This window comes from Sceloporus undulatus, chromosome 5, assembly GCF_019175285.1.
Source record: "Sceloporus undulatus isolate JIND9_A2432 ecotype Alabama chromosome 5, SceUnd_v1.1, whole genome shotgun sequence".
In the NCBI taxonomy this organism is placed as follows: domain Eukaryota; kingdom Metazoa; phylum Chordata; class Lepidosauria; order Squamata; family Phrynosomatidae; genus Sceloporus; species Sceloporus undulatus.
Genome location: NC_056526.1, coordinates 108,098,831 through 108,119,920, shown reverse-complemented (window position 1 = coordinate 108,119,920; position 21,090 = coordinate 108,098,831). Strand labels below are relative to the sequence as shown.

General features: G+C 38.4%; 1 protein-coding gene across 1 annotated transcript in view; it reads left to right on the top strand.

Annotated features, from left to right (window-relative positions):
• The window catches only part of SEMA3A (semaphorin 3A), a 228,779-nt gene that overhangs the window by 202,789 nt on the left and 4,900 nt on the right, over positions 1-21,090 (top strand). The window contains exons 14-17 of the mRNA XM_042469819.1: positions 5,892-5,933; positions 9,982-10,139; positions 13,478-13,545; positions 20,539-20,681. Of these exons, the coding sequence (XP_042325753.1) occupies positions 5,892-5,933; positions 9,982-10,139; positions 13,478-13,545; positions 20,539-20,681 (411 nt within the window). The remainder of the gene's footprint in view (positions 1-5,891; positions 5,934-9,981; positions 10,140-13,477; positions 13,546-20,538; positions 20,682-21,090) is intronic.

Genomic DNA, 21,090 nt, shown 5'->3' with positions numbered 1-21,090 from the left:
GTAATCTATTTTTGCTCTCTTTTCTTCACCATGCTTCCCAGATAGCTACACGCTGAATGTTTTGGTAAGGTGGAAAAGACCATGGAATCTTCCTCATTACATTGTCAAACAGAGACTCAGTCACCAGCTTAAATAAATTTAGGAACTTTCCGTGCAGTATAAGCTACTAAGAAAAACTGAGATTGCTATTACCGCTGCCTCCAAGCCACTGCTGGGACATGCAGACCAATAGATACAACTGTTTGCAATTTACAGTGAAAATCATCTGTATATTTGAAAGCCTCTGCGCCCGTCTTCTCCACACAAAAATATACAAAATTAATTCTACATGTGGACATATGACATTATGACAAGGGCATAGTGAAAGGTTTGCTTTCAGATGTTAACAGTTTCTGTGACATGAAAATTAAAGTTAATTTTGGTACAGTACACAATTTGATTGTCTCGAAGCAAAAGTTGGCATAGATATAGAGCTGAATTTTCAAGATACTTTGTTTTTGTAAATGTATCTTGCCTTCTCTGGGATGATTGCAAAACGGAATGTAGAGTTGTTGTTTTTAAGTGATCTTAGCTAGATCTGTCCATATGTTTACCTGATATACTTCATTAAATAAAAGAAAATAGAATAATCTTCTTATTGAAAGTACCTCATGGTCAATCAGCAGCAATCTTTTTTTTTTTAAAAAAAAATAATTTTGATAGAAGCCTTTTTAAAAAGACCTTAATCTTAAAGGAGGCATTCCCTCCTATTTCTCTTTCTGCCAGGCAGGCCTCTTCTACAGCCTCCTGCAAAATATCAAGGATTATCTATACAGAAAATAATTAATTTTCCCCCTTGAAATGGATCACACATTTATCTTACAGCACAAGTTTTGCATGAAAAAACTCCCAGTTTTATCTCAGATATTCCTAGTCATGGCTGGAAAAGGCTCATCTCTGAAAGTAACCTGCTGCCAGTTGTATATGATACTGAGCAAGATGAGACTTTGGTCTCAAGTGATATGAAGTAGCTTCCTATGCTATTTTTTTTGATACCCATTCAAACATATCAATCAGAACTAAGGATGGAAAAGAATTTTGGTGATATCAAGATTTCTGTCAAAGTTTCTCACTTTCCAGGACTCATTCTAATACAGAGTGGAGCTTGTATTAACAATGCATGTCTATGGAAGACTTGTGGTATCCTTCATATGCATAAAACCATGCATTAAAAAAAACTTGTAGGCAACTAAAATCCATACAGAAGAAACATACAAAACACTTTACTCAGTAAGGATGAAGTGTAGAAAAATGTGTATTTTAGGGAAAGGACATATATAAATTGAGGGAAATGTGTAGAAAAAATGCACATTAATTTCCATGTGGGAATTAAAAATCAAGTCTCACAACTTGGCACAAACAAAGAAAGTTGTGGGAATGCAGGTCCAATTGGAGAAATGCAACAAAATTGAGACTGAGAGTTTTTGAAATCCCTAATTAAAACTCATTAATTAATTGGTTGAAATTCTGCTAATTAGATTATGACAGCCCTGCTCTAAATATCCACACATATTTAGAGACACTTCTATGTCAAATTCTCCAATTATCTAGGAAACAGTAGTCTACAAAATGAGTTGACACATTTCTGTTATGATTTGCTTCTCCCCCTCTTGCATTGCTGTTGCTATACTCCTTTGCCTCATGAACAGGCACCATATTGTTTGGGCAACATGTTATAGAATTGTTTGCTTTCAACATGTTGTGCTTTAAATAGAAAGCAAAGCTTGTATGTGAATAAATAATTGACCAAGAGCCCTGCATACCTTGCTGGCAAGCCTCTGTTTAATTATGCAGTAAGGGTTTGAGCCTTGGTTTTAAACAAAAAGTGAATTACAAGGAAAGAAATGAAATCACAAGACTAGCTGCTGTCCTCTTATTCCTTTCTCTTTTAAATGTAGAAAATAGTTTAATCATCATACAATGTCCTGATGGATGTAGCTATTATTGCATGAACTCCTACCATGAATGAAATCCAATTAATGTCCAGTCAATCTATTAAGTTAGGAATGTAACTTCTACAAAGATGGATGATGCCCCTCCTGGGCTTGTTGGAAATTTTGCTTTGTCTCTTGTGAGAACGTTCCCTAAATACTTGATGTGTAGAAAGTGGCCATCGGGATCCAGTTCTGAATATTGGGTTTGGAAATGTGGTTTCCAACTTGAGACTTAGAAGAATGGACAAAGACTGGATGGGCACATTAACAAGGCCAAATCTATAGCAGGATCTGGTAAAAGAATGCAAGTCCAGGGTAGAATATGACAAATCATGGAGAGAAACTGATGGACCCTGGGAGTGAGACCAACATAGCATGGAGGAAGCTTCAGGGAGTATGTTGTAGTAAGGATAAGGGTTAAACAACCCAGCCTACCTTCCACTTTGCTAGTGGAGTTTACCACACGGGATGAATTTCTCTTAATTTTGAATGAAAAGAAAGTGGGGCCAGAACGCATTCACGTGAATTCACTAGTTCAGCGAATTTACGTGGATTTGAATTGTGTTCAAACTGACTCACCATTGCCTGAAAATAGCTTGCCATTGCCCGAAATTGCTTGTGATAGTCTATCACGCAATAACATTAAACCTCATGATTGTATTTGGATTTCCATTGGATTATATTTCCAGTTTCCCTTGTCTAATAAACTCCAGTGAAAAGTGGATGGATGTAGAGATGTGAAAATCTCAGTTTCAGTTTCACTGAGTTTCTCCACATTTCTCCTACTTTTATTTTCTTCCCATCCATGTTTCCTATTTAGTGCAGGATTTGTGTTTTCCAATCATATTGAAGCTCATGCAAACTTTATAAGAACTTTTCTAATTGTACATCGACTGTACAGTATACATGATTTAAGCAAAGTTCATCCATTGATTGTGTATTTTTCAACTACATTCAGTTTAACTGTACAAAATATGAAAGGGATGTGCATTAATTTTCAGGAATTTATCCCAGTGTGCAAACCGTTGAGCCAAAGCACATATTTTCTTGCAACAAGTCATGACAGGTGCAAAAAAATATGTTACATACATCAAGGCACTTGAGTCTCAACAGAATTTCTTTCTCTCTCTAGCTGAGAGAAATTTACAGTGGGAACACACAGAGCAATATGAAGAATAGTCAAATTCCCGCCATCTTTCCCAGCTGCCCCATGTTTAAGGAAAGTGGCCACAGACACTTTTCTTGTTGCTACAATTCCAGACCATTGTTTGAGGTGGGAAAGTAGCAAAGGGAGTATGCATTTCATGCATCACTTTGTTCAGAGGATAGCATAACTGAGCCTTCCCTGTCATAAAGTTTATTTACTCTTAGAAGATTATCACACATGGACTCTGGGAATCACTGAGGAAACATTAGGAAAGTGTGCATGTGTGTAACCCTGAAGCGCTTCCCCAGCATCATGCATTCATCAGCTCCCTCTAGCATCAATCTACCACATAGGAGCTCCACAGAATGGCCTGAGAATGGAACAGAAGGAGCCTGGAATGAGTGTGGAATAAGTGGGGGACACATTTTACTGCACACAGAAGTCCCTCAAATGTTCCATTCCCTTTCCTTCCGTTCTCATTCCATTGCAGAGGACACGATTTTTGAGAACTGTTCAGAACAGTTCTCAAAAATCGCCTCCTCTGGAACAGAATGGAAGAGAGGGGAACAGAATGAGTGAGGGACTTCCTTCTGTGCAGTAAAATGCGTCCCCCAGTCATTCCATTCCCTTCCTGGCTCTTCTTGGACCATTCTCAGGTGGTACCAGGACCCCTGTGCGGTAAGGTTCCTAGTGTCATGTTATCGTTCAGGGAGAGGCAATTTCCTATTAACGGAAATTTTGAGTTAATACCAAATAGCCTTTCCCTGAATGATTCCATGACACTAGAGGGATGCTAGAGCGAGCTGGTGATTGCATGATGCTGGGGAACTGCTTCAGGGTTACACACACGCACACTTCCCTAATATTTTCCCAGCAATTCCCAGATGGTGAGTCCATGTGTCATAATCTTCATAGAACACTTTTACCCGTTGCTAAGACTTTAATCTGTGACTCCTAACTCAAATTAAAGCCTTTGAGAGAGAACCAGAAAACCATTCATGTGAGCTTTGAACTACAGTATATGTGTGTCCTCAGTCAGCTCATTTGTTCCAAAACAGCAAGCTTTTAAGGTCTGCATTTAAAAGCAGTTTAATGAGGAGTACAACTAGTTCTTCTTAGAATGCAGGGTGTTGCTCTTCTAACATAGCAGGTCTTCAGCCTATACGGATTTTCTCACAAATTGTAATTTTGCACCTGAAAATTACTGAATGACCAGGAAATATATATATGACAACATTCTCTGTTTGTCCATGCAAGTCCCTATGCACAAAAACACATCACTGCATCATGCATACTTACTATTCTTTCTGTATTTTAGCTTTATTAAATAAGGAGATTTCTTCTTTCAGTGCCTTTCATTAAAATCAAAGTGAAGTTCGGATGATACCTGCATCCAGCATGGGAAAACAAACAAAAGGGAGAGGGGCAAATTCATATTGCCTTACCCTGCCTGGACTGGCAGTTAGGAGGGGTAGTGGAATGAAGACCAAGGCAAAGGCAGTAGCTGGCCTAGCCCAGTAAATACACCTTTGCTATTCATAATATTGATTGGCCGAAGAACTAAAAAAAAGAAAAGAAAGATAAATGAGGAGAAGTGAGGAGAAGTAAGTGATGGAAGCTCTTAGTTCACATTGTTCACATGTTACTGAGAATTTACAGTCAACAACACTTAGCGTGACCCTGGGTTCCTTATCAGCTAACATAAAATATTTTGACCTCATTTTCATTGCAGGTGCAGATGAAGTGTGAAGGCTTTAAAAAAAAAAATTCCAAAGGAACTGAGTCCTGTATAGAAACCTGATATGAAATTTCACTGTAACCCATCACGTTTGAGTTTTCACATATCCCTGGGGTGGATGGATTTAATTTTCTGTCACCAAAGAATGAAGTTAACAGGCTGGGTTGCCATACGCCAAAAACAATGCTTTTCATTTACAATTCCAGTGAAACTGAAGGCATTCCAGATGTATTACATTGATAACAAATGCCATTTTAACCTGATTTGTGCAGTGTCTCCCTGAACAGCTGAGCAAACATTTCAGTGTAATCTGTAATTGATGCCATACAATACCATATTTAATAACCCATTTGCAGTGGAGAGTGTGCATGCTTAGTATCCACTGAGCAACATCTAGTTCTCTAAAGGATTAGTGGGGTAAACTATGAAAGCTTGGTTTGAACTCTGGGAATATACCTGGATAAAAATTGGAACCATAAGAAACAGTAAGATGTAATGCTTGAATGAGTTCTATAGATAGTTCATATTAAAAAACAATAGCAATCATGTACTGAATTCTCCCCCCCCCACATACACACACACACACACTGAGATATTTACCAAAGTGTTATCACCACAACTCCAACAACAGCATTTAGTGATGTGAAACAAGAGATCATAAAATAAATGGAGTGAGTTTGTAAACTCTGAACAAGAGGAAACCTGCATAGCTTCAGTTGAATCTGAAAACATGGTTAACAGTATGAAGGGAAGGAAGAATTTGGGGATGAAAGGAGAGGGAAATGTACTGACCTTGGTTCCCAAGTTTCAGGGAGCTGTAGAAAATTTGCTTATTAGTTCATGGACTGACCCACTCATTTGTGTGAGTCATGATGATGATAATGATATCCTGCCTTTCTGTGCAACACAACCAGGGTGGCAACAATATTATTCCAGTGTGAATGTCATTTAAAAAACAACAACTGCAAGATAGTCATCATCTTTAAGAAAACAGCTACTGAAAGCAAATTTTCAATATAATTCTCTTTTCCAGGAGCCTACAATGATTTCAGCCATGAAGATTTCCACTAAACAGGTATAGTGAACATCACCTTGCTGTCTTTAAATACTTGTTGGTCTTGCATATTAGAAATTTAACTTTGCTCTCTTAGTTGCTATCAATGCTACTTCCATCCCACTTCTTATTTACCCATGTTTCTGGTTTTTCTCACAGAAAAATTGACAGACAAGGAAAAAGGGAAATCTTTATTTATGTGTTGCTAGCAATTAAGAGAAAAATGAAATGATAATGTATTATCTGCAATAAATGTTGTTGTTGTTGTTGTTGTTGTTGTTGTTGTTGTTGTTGTGTGTCTTCAAAATGTTTCCAGCTTATGGTGACCCTAAGGTGAACCTGTCATGGGGTTTTCTTGCCAAGATCTGTTAGAGGAGTTTGCCATTGCTTTCCTTTGAAAGATTAAAGTATATGACTTGTCCAAGGTGACTTGGTGATTTTTTGGCTGAGCTGAGAATAGAACCTTGGTCTCCAGACTCATAGTCCAATTCTCAGTCCACTACACCACAATGTTTGAAATCTTTCTGCCTCTTCCTTCATAAAGATTGACAGTGTGCTCAGGCATATATAGTCTGGGTGGGCTATACAGATGGGTGGCTAGATGCCACCCCTATATGCCCTGGATCGGTGCCACAGCAGCTGCATGCTGTGGCACCGATCCATACTCCAAAGGAAGCTACTCTGAGAAGCTTCCTGGAAGGGGCATCATTGGTGCACTTGCACACCATGATGACACCCCTTCTGGCCAGCGCCATTGGGGTGCTGCGTCCCATGGACACCATCATGGTGTGCACCATATGGATGGGCAGGCGCCATGATGGCAGCTGAGTGGCTGAACTAGGGCTGGAGGTGTGTGGCCCTACTCCACAGTCAAGCCAGTGAAAAGTGCCAGTCTATACTACCTCTAACTAATAAAAAACTGGCTAATTATCCAAATGCTCAGAATGGGAGAGTTAAACCTTATTCATGGAAGACAGGAGAGAGTCAGTACTTCAGTTCATCTATTCTGTTTTCTCCACCCAAACTGGCAGTAGCTCTCTAGGGTCTCAGGTAGAAATAGCCAATTCTTCCTGGAGTTATTAGGCACTGTATTTAGGACCTTTTACATGCAAAGGAGGTTGTCTACCATAGGAACTTTGGAGACTGCCTTTTATTGAATAAGACCATTGGTCCAACTAGCCTAGTACAGTCGACCCTCCGCTTTTGCAGGGGATCCGTTCTGGACCACCATCCCCATGAAAATTGAGATTCATATGTATTCAAGCCCTATAGGCTTAAATGGGGCGCACCCCTGTGAGCACACAGGGTGTGCCCCATTGGAGTTAACAGAGGTCACTCCTCCGTGTATAAGAGAATAATGATAATAATAATAATAAACTTTTATTTCTACCCTGCTTTTTGTAAAGACAATCAAAGCGGCTTACGATGCTAAAAGAATATACCATATATACACAATACCCCCCTTAAAAAAGAATTAAGCAGTTTAAGGTTGAAATTACATGAACAATTAAAACAATAACAGTGGGCAGAGTCATCAGATATATGTGGGGGGTCACTACATGGCCAAGTAATTTATTCTGGGAAGGCCTGCCAGAAGAGATCCATTTTAACAGCTTTCTTGAAGCTATCTATATTAGTGATTTGACGGATCTTGTCTGGCAGGCCATTCCACAGGCTGGGAGCGGTTGCAGAAAAAGCCCTCTGAGAGGTCACAGTCAATCTGGTCTTTATAGGCTGCAGTAAGTTCCTCTCAGAGGACCTGAGATGATGGGGTGCATTGTATGGAAGTAGGTGTTCCTTTAAATAAGTTGGGCCCAAGCCATGTAGCCATATAGGGCTTTAAAGGTAATAACCAACACCTTGTACTATGCCCAGAACACGGATCTCATGTCCACAAGAAAGGAGGGGCAACTGCACTGTCTACTCTGACTGAGAGTGATGCCTCTCTTTCAAGCAGGATTCTTTCCTAGGTCTTCGTGGTAATCACCACAAATCTCCCATCCAAGTACTAATCATACTTGATAAGGCATGATTCTATGTGTTCATGGTAGTAGAGTGGTATAAACTACTGAGCTTAGGACCTTACAAATATATAACCCTATGAGCTAAATCTAGATTTGCCCATTGCTTAGAATAGGTCCTATGAAATAAGTGAAATACGATAGTATCTTGAGTGTCAATTATTTCAGTGGGCCTACACCAAACATCATTAAGTCTGGATCCAACCCCATTGCTAAATCTTATTATTTGCCTCAACTAGAACAGACTCATTAAATCAATGGGGTTTGCCTAAATTCACTCACTATGCACTAGTTAATTCAGTGGCTCTATTCTAATTGGAAAACACCAATAAATTTCATACTTCTATTTAGTTCTGTCACTTTTCTAATTTCACAACAAATCCTTCTTGTTGCTTTATGTTGTATTTTCAAAAGGAAATTAAAACAAAGATGCATGTGCTGAAGGTCACTGATATTGCTTTCGATGGGAAAGATGTAAATCAATTTCTACAGTTTCAATTCCGTACTGTCCAGCTGGGAACCCCACTGTATATTGGAACCTTGCCTAAAATCAATGCGTTTGACATGAAATATTTTGTTTGAGACCTCTTTCCCTGCAGTTTATCACCTAAAACAACAAGGGGGGTGAGAAGTAAAAGAATGTGCTATTATAGAGAAAACTATTTTCAAAACAAAGCTGTCAAGTTTTATATATACGTATGTTCATATGGTACCAGAATGCTCTGCTTTTGATTATTTTTACAAGTACATTCTTTTTAAAGGAGCCGATCACAAGTATAATGAGCCATGCATTTAAGTACAACTTCTCGATCAAAGACCTCTTTATGTATTCAGGAGGGATTACAATTCTCCCTGATCCTCTGGAAAACAAATTTACAGTATTAATGTTCTCTCCAGCTAAGAAAGCTCAGGTTTTTCATAGCAAGTGAAGTGCCAGTCTAGCCTTGAGTGAAGCATGTGTGGCTGGGGGTGGGGGGGGGGACAACACTTATTTGTGAGACACTGACAAGCTGCTGGCATGACACATCTAACAATGGTGTTTTTGAGAGCATGTTGATTCCTAATCCTAGAACACTCCTGTCTCCTCAATGCATTGTTCTTTGTGTGCTGTGTGCTATGGAGACTTCATAGTATGAAGTGATTAACTTTATGCCCCTTTCAGAACAAAAGATTACTATCAAAACAGCTTCCTCAGTTTTATCCTTTTATTGAAACAAAATTGCCTCCCATTCAACTGGAGTGAACAGAGGAACCTGCAGTTACAGATGTGCAATGTGAGCACTCAGGGAACCGTCTAATTAAAAAGATTGTATGTACAGTGCTGTGTAAATTTACAGAACTAAATAAATAAATAACAACAACAACAACAACAATAATGGGGCACTCACCAGCCTCTGGACTGGAGCCTTTGTGTTTTCCTTTCTACTTTGCTATTTGATCACATGGTTTGTAGATGGTCCTTTTTGGCCAACAAACTCTTGGATATCCTGCCAGGCCACATTCATTCTGGTAGACTAAGTGGTGGTTTTACACCTGAAGAGACATCGTACTTGGCAATGTGGACATAAAAATAATCATTATCGCCACTATAATGGCAAACACCAACACCACTTACAGTCATTCAGACTCCTGCCAGAAAAATCCAGTATACAAGATACAATGTGGATGGATAGGCAAACAAATGGACACATGGGCTTGGATTATTACAACATGGAGTGAAGAAGTGATACCTATAACGATTCAGGTGTCTGTGTTCAGCTGCACGTTGCAGCTGCCCACAAAGAAATGTGCTAATATCCATGTGCTTTGGAAATTTGTATTTTCTTATAGAAGACATAGGCACATTCCTTAAAAAAATATAAGAAAAGTGTATGTGGAAAAGTTGCGCAGAAGCTGAAGTCCAACGAGTGAACAGAAAACCACAGAGAGTTTTCACTTTTTGTCACATAATTGCAATAGACAATTTTCTGATAGATATAGCTTTATAATGATGCCTTTTCAGAAAATTGTCAATTCTACTTACATTGTTCTCTCCTCTCTACAAATAGCAACAGCTCTATATTGGCTCGGCTATTGGAGTGTCACAGCTTCCGCTGCACCGCTGTGATGTTTATGGGAAAGCATGTGCAGAGTGCTGCCTTGCTAGAGACCCATATTGTGCCTGGGATGGCTCCTCATGCTCCCGTTACTTTCCCACTGCCAAAAGGTAAGAAATAACTCCTCCATTACTTCCCTAATCTCCTTCCTTAACTGTTTCAGGCCCACAGTGGGGAGGTGGCACCAAGTTACTGGGTTAGTGAACCCACTCCAGGTTTTAGTCTGATGCTGTTTGGAGGGCTAGGGTTCATTACTTTAAAAGATAGCTCCTTTAATTTCAGACTAATATCTAGAAAGAATTCACTACCCCCCTGACATGAATGCCACCAGCCACTACAGTTCAAGTGATATCTTGATATTGCTGTGACTGTTTTGAATGTACAGATGTAATGAACTGAACAGCATTCAGTTTTCAGTCATGGCAAGCCTGGAAGCTTGCAAACTAGACAAGATAATAGCAGCTTGTAATATCTAGTGGTGAGGGGTGTATTTCTCCTGACCATAAATGCTCTATTTAGCAATCCCACCCAATCTCCACTGAGAGACCAAGAATTAGACTGCCACCTTTGTTAAAAAAAGTTAGCTAATGGTAAGTTTTGTTTTCATTATCTGAGTGGTTCTATAAGTGTGTCATTTTAGACTTACTCTTCCATTTCATGTGGTACTAACTAAAACCCTCAAAAATTGTTCTACAAACCCAAACAGCAGCTTTCTGTGTAATAGGCATTCCCTTGTGCCCCATGGCAAAGCATTTTTGAAACTAAAGGAAATGACACAGAGGTCTGTAAAACAATTTAGGGCTGCTTTTCACTGTAAGAAAGGTTAAAGAAAAAATCTATTGGAAATGGTCATGTCCTTGAGTACTCCTAGGAACAATTTTGATCCTGGCTGTTGATCTCTTTGAGTTTGCTTATTTTGTGGTTATTAAAAGCAAAGGTGAGACCCTGAGATGTTGCTGATTTTGCATGGGATGGTTAACCAAGTAGTGATATTTGTCTAGGGGAAATTGATGTTTTAGAACAAAACAAGTGATATATCAATTCTTGGGTGACTAACGGTAATGCCAGTTTATGCTTCCTGAAATGGCTGGTGGACACTTGAGTAAGCCGCTCTGATAGCCTTTTGGCTGAAGAGCAGGGTATAAATATTATTATTATTATTATTATTATTATTATTAAGAATAAAGTCATAATGGAAAGAGCAGCAACAACAAAAGAAACCCTTTCACTGCAGTTTGCAAGCCTACAGCCCAAGAATGTGATTGCATAAAGGTTGCCAGATTCTTAGCAGGATGCAGCTCTGTACCTTCTGTTTCTGTAAGAGTTTCCAAAGCAATGAGGCAAAATGAAGAACAGCAAGTCTTCAGATTTCTTCTGCTATCTTCTCTTCCTTTCTTTCCCAAGTCCCCTGTGAAGATTATCTTGTTACTTTGAAAAAAGTAATATTTGCAAACATAACTTGGGTTTATTCGCTGAAATACAGCTGACTCTTCACCCAAGTTAAGATTAGTTTTTAATAGCAAATCTTAAACCCTAATTTATTAGAGTTTACATTCAGGAAAATAATTCCTTCATGTAAGTAAAAGAAATGAGATGGTGTTTGAGTGGAACTGGTATTTATTTCTATTGGTTTAACTCAAAGCTGTATATGACATGCTCCAGGAGTAGATTTTCCCAAGGTGAGATATAAACAATAGATACATCAGATACCAATAAAAACATTAAGTCATTAAAACAGTAGTAGCAGAAAAAACACAGTGCCACATATACTGCAAGTGAGGCTTGATTTGTATTACACTTTTGGGAAAAGTCATGTATGGGTTCATTTCACTGGAGCCAAGCATGACCAATTTAGTTTGAATTCATTTTTAAAAGAATTTTCTTTTTAAGATTTTTCCCTTTTATTATGCTGAATGTTTTAGAGTTACACTATTCTTCCTTCTTCTTTTTTAAAGAAGACTTTTACAACAGAAAGCTGAGGACTATAAACAATCCCCCCCCCCCTTTGGTTTCTACTTAGATGATTTCAGGACCTGGAAATCCACCATTATTCAGCCTTCTAATCCTCTTTTCTCTCCCCAATCATTTCCTGTCTTCTCGTTCCTTATATGTTTCTTTTCTTCTTCAAGTGAAGCATTCAGCCTCTAACAACATCTTGGTTTGCCCTATCCTTTTCTTCCACTCTGAGCCATCCTTTTTTATGGATTCAGGGAGGAGGAGGTTGTGCCACTGCTGTTTTGTGACAAAAGAAAAAGACAAAGTGACCATAACAGTAGTAATCAGACTGAATACTCACCAGCATTTCAAATGGTTTTGTTTTCTATAAAATGTTTTATTGTTTATGGCACAAATTAGAGAAAAGTAAGAGATTCATTTGAAGGTATAAGATTGCTTAAAGCAACATTACTTTGCATTATAATGTTTGTAGTTTTAACCCAATGGGGCTTTGAACATAGCAAATAGCAATGTTTTGACCAACACACATTATATATCCCATTTTATGGACAGTTTTGTTGCAGATTAGTGTAGTCTTTTTTCCCTCAGCGCACCTAAGATTTAACCTTATTCTTATTTTCCTTAAGCTTATATGTACTTCAGGGGTATTAGGTAAACATGATAGCTCAACTTAACTTTGAGGAGAGATCTATACTCACAATGTATATTACTAGTTTTGATTTTCAAGGCTATCCCCACAGAATCTAAAGACTTCTTGATTCACGGAAATAGTTAGATCTGTCTGTTAGGAATTCTCAACTACCCAATTTGTGAAACTCCAGTTACTGAATTACTGGATTGAACCATTTTAAATCTAGACAATCAATATATCTCTGAATCTGATATACAAATCAAAGGGTTTGAAGATGGTAGGTTACCTAACTTGATTTATTTGTTCCTCATAGAAGAGGTGAAATTCAAGATTCACTGCATATTTAAGAAAGTTAAATGACAGGATACTTTAAGTCTATGTTGAACTCTCATTGATCCAAATCCCTAGAAACCAGACTGTTAATTTAATCATAATCAATACAGACTAAATGGTCTTCCCCTGATTATTCACAATGAGATATGCTTGCTTGTGTTGGAAGTATTGACTACCAAGTGCAAAGACATTGGAAGAAAATGGTGCCTAACATTCACATATGCTCAACTAATTCATTCAGAATCTCATAACTTTAGTCTACAGTTGAGCCAAATATCTCTAAATACCCCACTGCCCCACTTTATTTTTCATAGGCAAACTCCATGCCTTTATCTAACACTGAGATTTAGCAAGTGAAACTTTCACAACAATTTTCTTCATGATAGCATATGCTTCAAGTGCTAAATTTCTATGAAACAAATTGTTCTCTAGCTAGGAAAAAAAAATCTAAAGGTGGTCTTTCCTTATTGATACAAACACAACAGATGAATTCCACGAACGGTTATAATTTTTTCTGATTTATTTTAGACGCACTAGACGACAAGATATACGAAATGGTGACCCTCTTACTCATTGCTCAGATCTACAGCATCATGGTAAGTTATATCTCTACCTGTTCACTATCTTGCTCCACAAAGAAAAAAGTCGGAATTGGAATTAGAATATTGTACTTCCCCTTCTATCCACTGCAAATCTACTGCTCTCTCATCAATAGGAGAATAATTTTAATATTCTTTTTCTTATCAGTAGGTCCTCCCACAGTTCAAAAGGCTTATTGCCAGGTAAATGTGTATGTAAGTAAAGCCTCTGGTCTATTGAATAAAATGCGACTTCCCTCTGAGTTTTCCACTGCACATAGTTTTTCACTGTACATAGTATACACATCTGCTCCAGCCATCACATAATTCCATAGTATCTGGCATTAGATCTGTGGGTTTTTTTAATGTCAGTTTACATCAAGGATAAGCTGAGCCTCAACTCTCAGTACCATTGTGTAGGGCTTTGGGTGTTGCAGTTCAATGGCGTCGGTAGAGGCACACACTTGCAACTGCTTTGTAACACATTTATTCGGGAATAAATCCATACAGATTGGGAGTATTATATCTATTATTCTATTATATTATTCTGCAGAGCTCAGTGAACTGTGTATACTTGTGTTATTTGACTTTTACCTTTTGATGCCCAAGGAAGAAATAAGCTTCAGAAATCCTTTGTATTTTATTTCATAAGAACAACATTCCATAGAGCTGTTTGATTCCACCATTGTATGAAATGTTACTTATTTATTTATGTAATGAGGAAGCATTTTCTATATACCTCAAAATGCTCACTCATAGCATTGACTAAACATAAATCTTTCATATACCTTTGCTGAATCACTTTCTACCATGCGTGTTAGATTTTACTTCCATCCAGAGAAGGGACACCTCTCCTCTGTCCATCACTCTCTCAGCAATACTGAAGTGCCAGAAAACAGCTTGTTGCCAAGGGCATATCATTGAGTTCATTAATTGATAAGAGCTTTCCAAATTAATTTTTTTTCATAAATAGGAGAGAAAGAACTTGAGAGTTAAAACATTTGACTATACGCTGAAGTGCAATTAGCAGATTTGTCCATCCTTAGAGTTTATCTCTTAAAAGAATGGTCCAGAACCCTGTAGCAGCTATTTATTAAATAACATATCCTGGCCTGGCCCTTCCATACCCTATGGAAGTGTCATTCATTCACGCTCCAGTCTCTAACAGAATGGATCTACTTCTCCGCATGCAGCTGATGGGTGTGTGTATATGTGTATGTACAATCATGGAAATAGTACCACAGTCATGGAAATACATAACGTTCATGAATACAAAACTGTTATAAGATTCACCAATCTGTAAGTGTTTCATATTTACAGTCCCTTCTTAGTCATGATTGTGACCTTATTGTCATGATGATAAATCCCTCCAAATCCTGCTTTATCAGGAACAGACTGCCTGGTGAGAAGGAGGTCCATTCTGCTGGTGACTGGAACATGTACATGGCAGGCAGGTACAACAAATCCTCTCCATGATGGAAATAAGCCATAATTACTGAAGTAATTACTGAAATTAGTCATGGATAATTATGTTCTGTTTCTTTTTCAATGAAAACATAATGAAATTTGCAAAAATAAAAAATAATAATTTATTTGAAATAATAATAATTTAAGAAATTAAAAAGTTGGGAGAAACCAAAATTGATAGTTTGTCCGTAATAGTATACAGAACAATTTGTGTATGTCTGTACCCATACTAAGTCCCACCACATTCAGTGGGGCTAACTGGGTTTTGGTATGTGGATAAGGGACTTGAGCTAAAACTGCTGTCAGTCAATAAAGAGTAATTAAGCTTTTAAATTGATTTAGTCCCACTAAAGTGTTTTCTACATTATGCTTGTCCACTGTGGATAAAAACTGATAAGTGCTTGTCCCTCTTCATGCAACTTGTATTTACATTGTTAAAAAGCTTTTTCAAGAGCTATTTGTTAGGTGATTTATTAATTATATGATTATTTATTAATGTCCAATTCAGAAACAAGATGGTACATGAACTATTCATTCTTGTTCACCAATTAGACATGCACATTCCAATACAGCAGTGAAAAAATGTAGCTTTGGTTAAACAAGAAAACCTATGCAGCACTACCCTCTAATGGACAGAAAGGGTTATTGTCAGGTTTAAATTCATCAGAGTGCTTGATTTTGATAATTGTCCACACCTAAGCCAAGGTGTCTGAAACTGAAGTCCATGGAGAACCACAAGACCTACTTAGGATTGAGTGGATTTCAATGACAACAATAACAACAACAACCACCTTGCAATCTAAAAATAGTACCTCTTAGAAACAAAACCAATTGTGATTCCAATTGTGATTCCAGTGCAATTCCAAACAAACTTAGAACACAACTGAATGAAATTGTCATAGAGAAGGTCACGACAGCTTTTGTATCAACTGTTACAAAAAGTGACATTTCTGGGAACATGCCAAATTATCCAGATACCATACTGATTTTTAAATTCTTGGAATCTGAAAACTGCCTATGTCAAACTCAAGCCACCTGATGGATTGTGAAACCGAAGAATGATGACAATGATGGTGAAGATTATGATGACAACAACAGCAATGGGAATAGGAACAACAGCTCAATATATATACTTCCATATGTAGTCATTTACCGGTATAATTTGAGTTCCACAAAAATGTTTGTGCCTAGTAAAAGTTGTCACTTTTTTCTAGGGACCACAGCCATTGAAAAATGGAAAAGTATTAGACCTTTTTAAAAAGAATTTGTTCAGTTGTGTAACATTGCCTGCAATATTTTCAAATTATGGTTTTTTTTTCAAATTTACATTTTTTCCACTTGATTTATTGTGTATTTATTTGTGTATAAAGTAGACAGGACTGAAAATCATTTAGTCCTATAGATGTTATTGGGCTGCAATCCCAGTAGTCCTAGTCTGAATAGCTTCAGATAATTGTGGGATCTGCAGTACACAAATATCTGCCACCTTGCATGAGTTCAACCTGGTCTTCTAATCTGCTCGCTCCCCCAAAATTTAGTCTCCAAAGCAATGCTCTAAATGCAATTCAGGGGGAGGGGCATCAGTGCCCCCTCAAATCTTTTTTTTTTTTTTTTACAAAAGAAAATCAGTGGTGTTCATCTGTTGTTTTTAAGATACTTTGAGAAAGAAAGAATTGGTAAGGTTCAGATATCTTGCAGACCCATGTCTGTAGTTGCAGACTACTGCATCACTCTTTGAAGGGAATGAGGTAGAAAAGATTTCAGAAGGTCAAGTGGTTGATAGGTCAGGACAAATGAAACATTCTGTTCCTACCCATACTACTTTCATATTTCTTCAGCTATAGATCTGCACAATTCTGTTTCTGTGATAACCTTTTTAAAAAGATGGCTTAGGGCCCATACAGACAGGTCAAAATAAAGCTGCTTTGGGTCACTTTGGAAGTATGCTGTTTAAATGATGCATGTGTCCTACGAGTCTGGAAGCTGTGCCAAAGCTGCACTCCAGTCCTTAGGAGTGGAGCATGGCTTTGGCGTGGCTTCCCAACTCTTAGGATGCATGCATCATTTAAACAGCATACCTTCAAATGACCCAAAGCAGCTTCATTTTGGCCTGTCTGTATGGGGCCATGTGTCTCAATCCAGCCCACAATAAAGAGCCATATTTGCTTGCCTGCAGTAAGAAATAAGTTGCTTATTCTACAGTTACTAGATGACTAGAACAAGGTTCAGTGTGTAGTACTGCAAAGTGAAATCAAGAGTGAGCTGAAAAGTGATCTACAAAGCATTTATCCTAAGATACTCTTTTCTTTTGTAAATCACTCACTATGGACACAATCATAGTGTCTATTTCTGCTTCTTCAGTATTTGATGACAAAGGATGAAAACAGCTCTAGAGGAATAGAAACACTGCTCTGCACAATACAGTTAGTTGACTGGCCAGCAACTGAGACTGAGAACTTTATCACACTGTCCCTGATGGGGTGTGATGAGAACAAGATGGGACTAAGAATGGATCTTACCGGACAGGGGAAGGCCACCTCTGGATGTTCCCATTGCATTCTACATCTGTTCCAGAGGGTTTGATTTTTTAGAACTGTTCGAAAGAGTTCTCAAAAATTGCACCCTCTGGAATGGATGTAGAACATGATGGGAATGTCTGGCAGCAGTGGCGGCCTTCCCCTGTGCTGTAAGATTCATTCTTAGCCCTATCCCATTCTCATTACGTCCCCTTTTTAGAATACTACAGGACCTTTCTAAGGACAGTGCGATGACGTTCTGAAGCACTGGGCTCAGTGTTTGGTTCCAGGACCTCCATGGATATCAAAATCCTTGGTCAAGTCCCATTAAGTACAATGATATAGTAAATTGGTGTCCCTTTTATTTATTTATTTCATTTATATCCCGCCTTTCTCCCCAGAGGGAGCCAAGGCGGCTCCCAGATAAAACCTTTAAAATTGTAATAGAATTCAAACAAATAAAACATCTATACACAAAATCACATAAAATACACAATATAAAATATAATATAAAATCACATAAAATAAACACAACTTAAAAACAGATTAAAAACCCACCTGCTCCCTAAAACCACCATGCTATGCATTATGCACAGAAAGCCTGCTGGCATACAAATGTTCTTACTTGCCAGCAAAAGGTCAGCAGGGTGCAGGCCAGCCTAGCCTCCTGAGGAAGGGCATTTCAGAAGGTGGGAGCAGCTGAGAAGGCTCTCTCTTGTGTCCTCACCAGGCAAGCCTGTGATCTTGATGGGATGGAGAGAAAACCTTCTCCTGCAGATCTTAGACCTCTTACAGGTTCATATGGGGAGATAGGGAGGCATTACAAACTGCCGCTTTGCGGCGGTCTGCCAGCGCTGCTCTTTGCTCCGCGAGGGAGTCGCAGCATACAAACTGCGCGACTCCCTCGTGGAGCAAAAAAGAAGCTCCAAAATGGAGCTTCTTCCTGCAGCGCCGTTATGACGTCGCGAGGTGCCCATGGCGCACCCGCAACATCATAACCGCCGCAACCCGTCTGGACGCTATGCATCCAAGACGTAAATATGGCGGCGGCCGTGTGGAACGGCCACCGCCATTTGTCATGGACTGAGTCCATGATAGGGAAAGGGGCATCTAGAAGAGACGCCCCTTTTTTAAAATGGGACGTCCTGAGGACGTCCGAAATGGCGGTCTATAACCCGCCATGGTCTCTCAAATAATCTGGACCCAAGTCGTGTAGGGCTTTATTGGTTATAACCAGCACTTTGAATTGTTCCCAGTGGAGATGTTTTAACAAGGAAGTTAACTGGCCCTTGTAACCGGTCAGCATTCTAGCTGCAGTATTTTGAACCCACTGAAGTTTCCAGCCAGTTTCCAAAGGTGTTGTAGAGTGTATTGCAGTAGTCCAAACGGGATGAAAACAAAACAAAAAACACAATGACATTGTTGCAGTTTGTGCAATGATACATCCAACTAAACCAATTCCAAGTTAGACATGCCTACCATTACAGTATTGCAAATATACCAGGTAACAGTGGAAATGTACTGATTTGAATCAGAGCATTGAGTAGAAGGTAAGCAGATGCTAACACAAAGACAAAATACTTATATGAAATTTCTATAACCGGCAGGTTCTATGACAGTTTTCATAGTGTGACCAGTGTTTTGGAAACTTTACTTTTAGAGCCTTTAAGTTCCAGAATCTCCCATCCTGCTGCTATGCTTGTCTGAGGGATTCTGGAAGTTGTAGCAAAAAATAGTTTTCCTAAGCTGTCAGTATGACTTATGGAAGAAATCATTCAGACTCTTTGGTGACCTCTAATACAAATGAAAAAATATTGAATGGAAGACATTAAAGAGGACTTTCATGAACAGATGATACCTTCAAATGTAGAAATGAATCTCTGTATCTATCCCAAGTTTATGTTGTTCACTTTTTCTTGTATGCATACCCTTAATAATTATTGTAGCTTTGCTACACTTTTGCTTTGAAAGAGTTAAAAGGAAATCTTGAAATCTTATATCTTAATTCCTTTGTGGTGCTGGAGTAGAAACGATTGCCATATAAATCCAAAAGCAATTCAACATTGCAGACAATTGATGGATAACTTGAAAACAATATTGCTACAAAAAGGAAGTAATTTATTTCACTTTCCTTCACCCATCCACAGGTTCTAGTTTATAAGCCCTGTTACATTTCCATAAATTATATGGCTTACAAAAGGAAGTGATTAATTGAATGTTGTTTCCAGAAAAACAAGATTTGTGGACATTAACAGCTGCTACAACACACTGTAGTGCCATATAATCTAAACATGTTTTAGTACTTTTTGGAGGCCTTAAATTTTATGGTTGACTATTAAAGTATTAGGATCATAGACCTCTTGAGTCATAATTAGATCTTCCAACAATTCACCCAAACCTTGTTTGTTCAACACTCAAAGTCCCCCGAAAAGAATCTTTTAAAAGAGTCTAGTAAATTATTAACCTAAACCGAAGTGATAATAGAGGGTCACAGTTTTCACTGAAATAATAATTCAGTTCTAGGTTTCCATCATATCATTAAATCTCTAACATGTTTGTGTCCTTTTTATTTTATTTTACTTCTAATTGTTTTTATTTAAAGAAAGGGCAAGTGTAACATTAGTATCAGCGAGGGGTGGCAATCGTATGGCCTTCTCAAAATTTTTGGACTGCAACTCCTAGCATTCCTCACCATTGGCCATGGTTTGTTAGGGCTTTGCAGTCCAATAACATCTGGACAACTCTTGGTATAGATATACATTCCAAATAGTTTACCATAGTCAAACAATTGAGAAAAGATGATAGGGTCATGCTTTCCCCACACTTGTTCTGTGACACAACCCCTCACCTGCCATTGTATAATATTCAGTCATGTCAGACTGATTTTGATGAGTTCCTTTTCAAATTAAACTCTCTGAATGTAATACATGTCTGCACATCTGACTTCTTTGGCCTACTACCTTCCAGTGGCACATGAAGTCTTCTCGTAATGAATAAGTAACGTATTTCCCTTCTTCTTTTTCTACAGATAATCCAAGTGGACATGGGATTGAAGAAAAGATTATCTATGGTGTAGAGAATAGCAGTACTTTCCTGGAGTGCAGTCCAAAATCTCAGCGTGCTCTGGTGTACTGGCAATTCCAGAAACAAAATGATGACCGAAAGGAAGAGGTATGGTTCCGAATATGCATGGGCTTAAAAACTGAATCAGGGTTTAACAATTCAATCTCAGTTTTCAGACTTTGATTCATTATTGGCCAAATGGATCTTCTACACACTGCATTCAAACATTGTATTATACCAGTGATGGGGAACATACATATATACCTCACTATTGCCTCACGGGCTACACCAACTCCAAAGGGCAAATTGTAGGGACATTATGGAATTTGCTATTAAATATATTTGAACTTTTTCTTTCACAAGGTGCCAACAAGGGCCCTCTAACTTGGATTGAACATATTAGTTGTGAGGCAAACAGTTATGCTTCACCCCCAATGAGATGAAGGATCCCACTGCTGGTCATTTGTGTGTGTGGGGGGGGGGACTTGCTGCCAACGGCATATAATCCAATGACTGT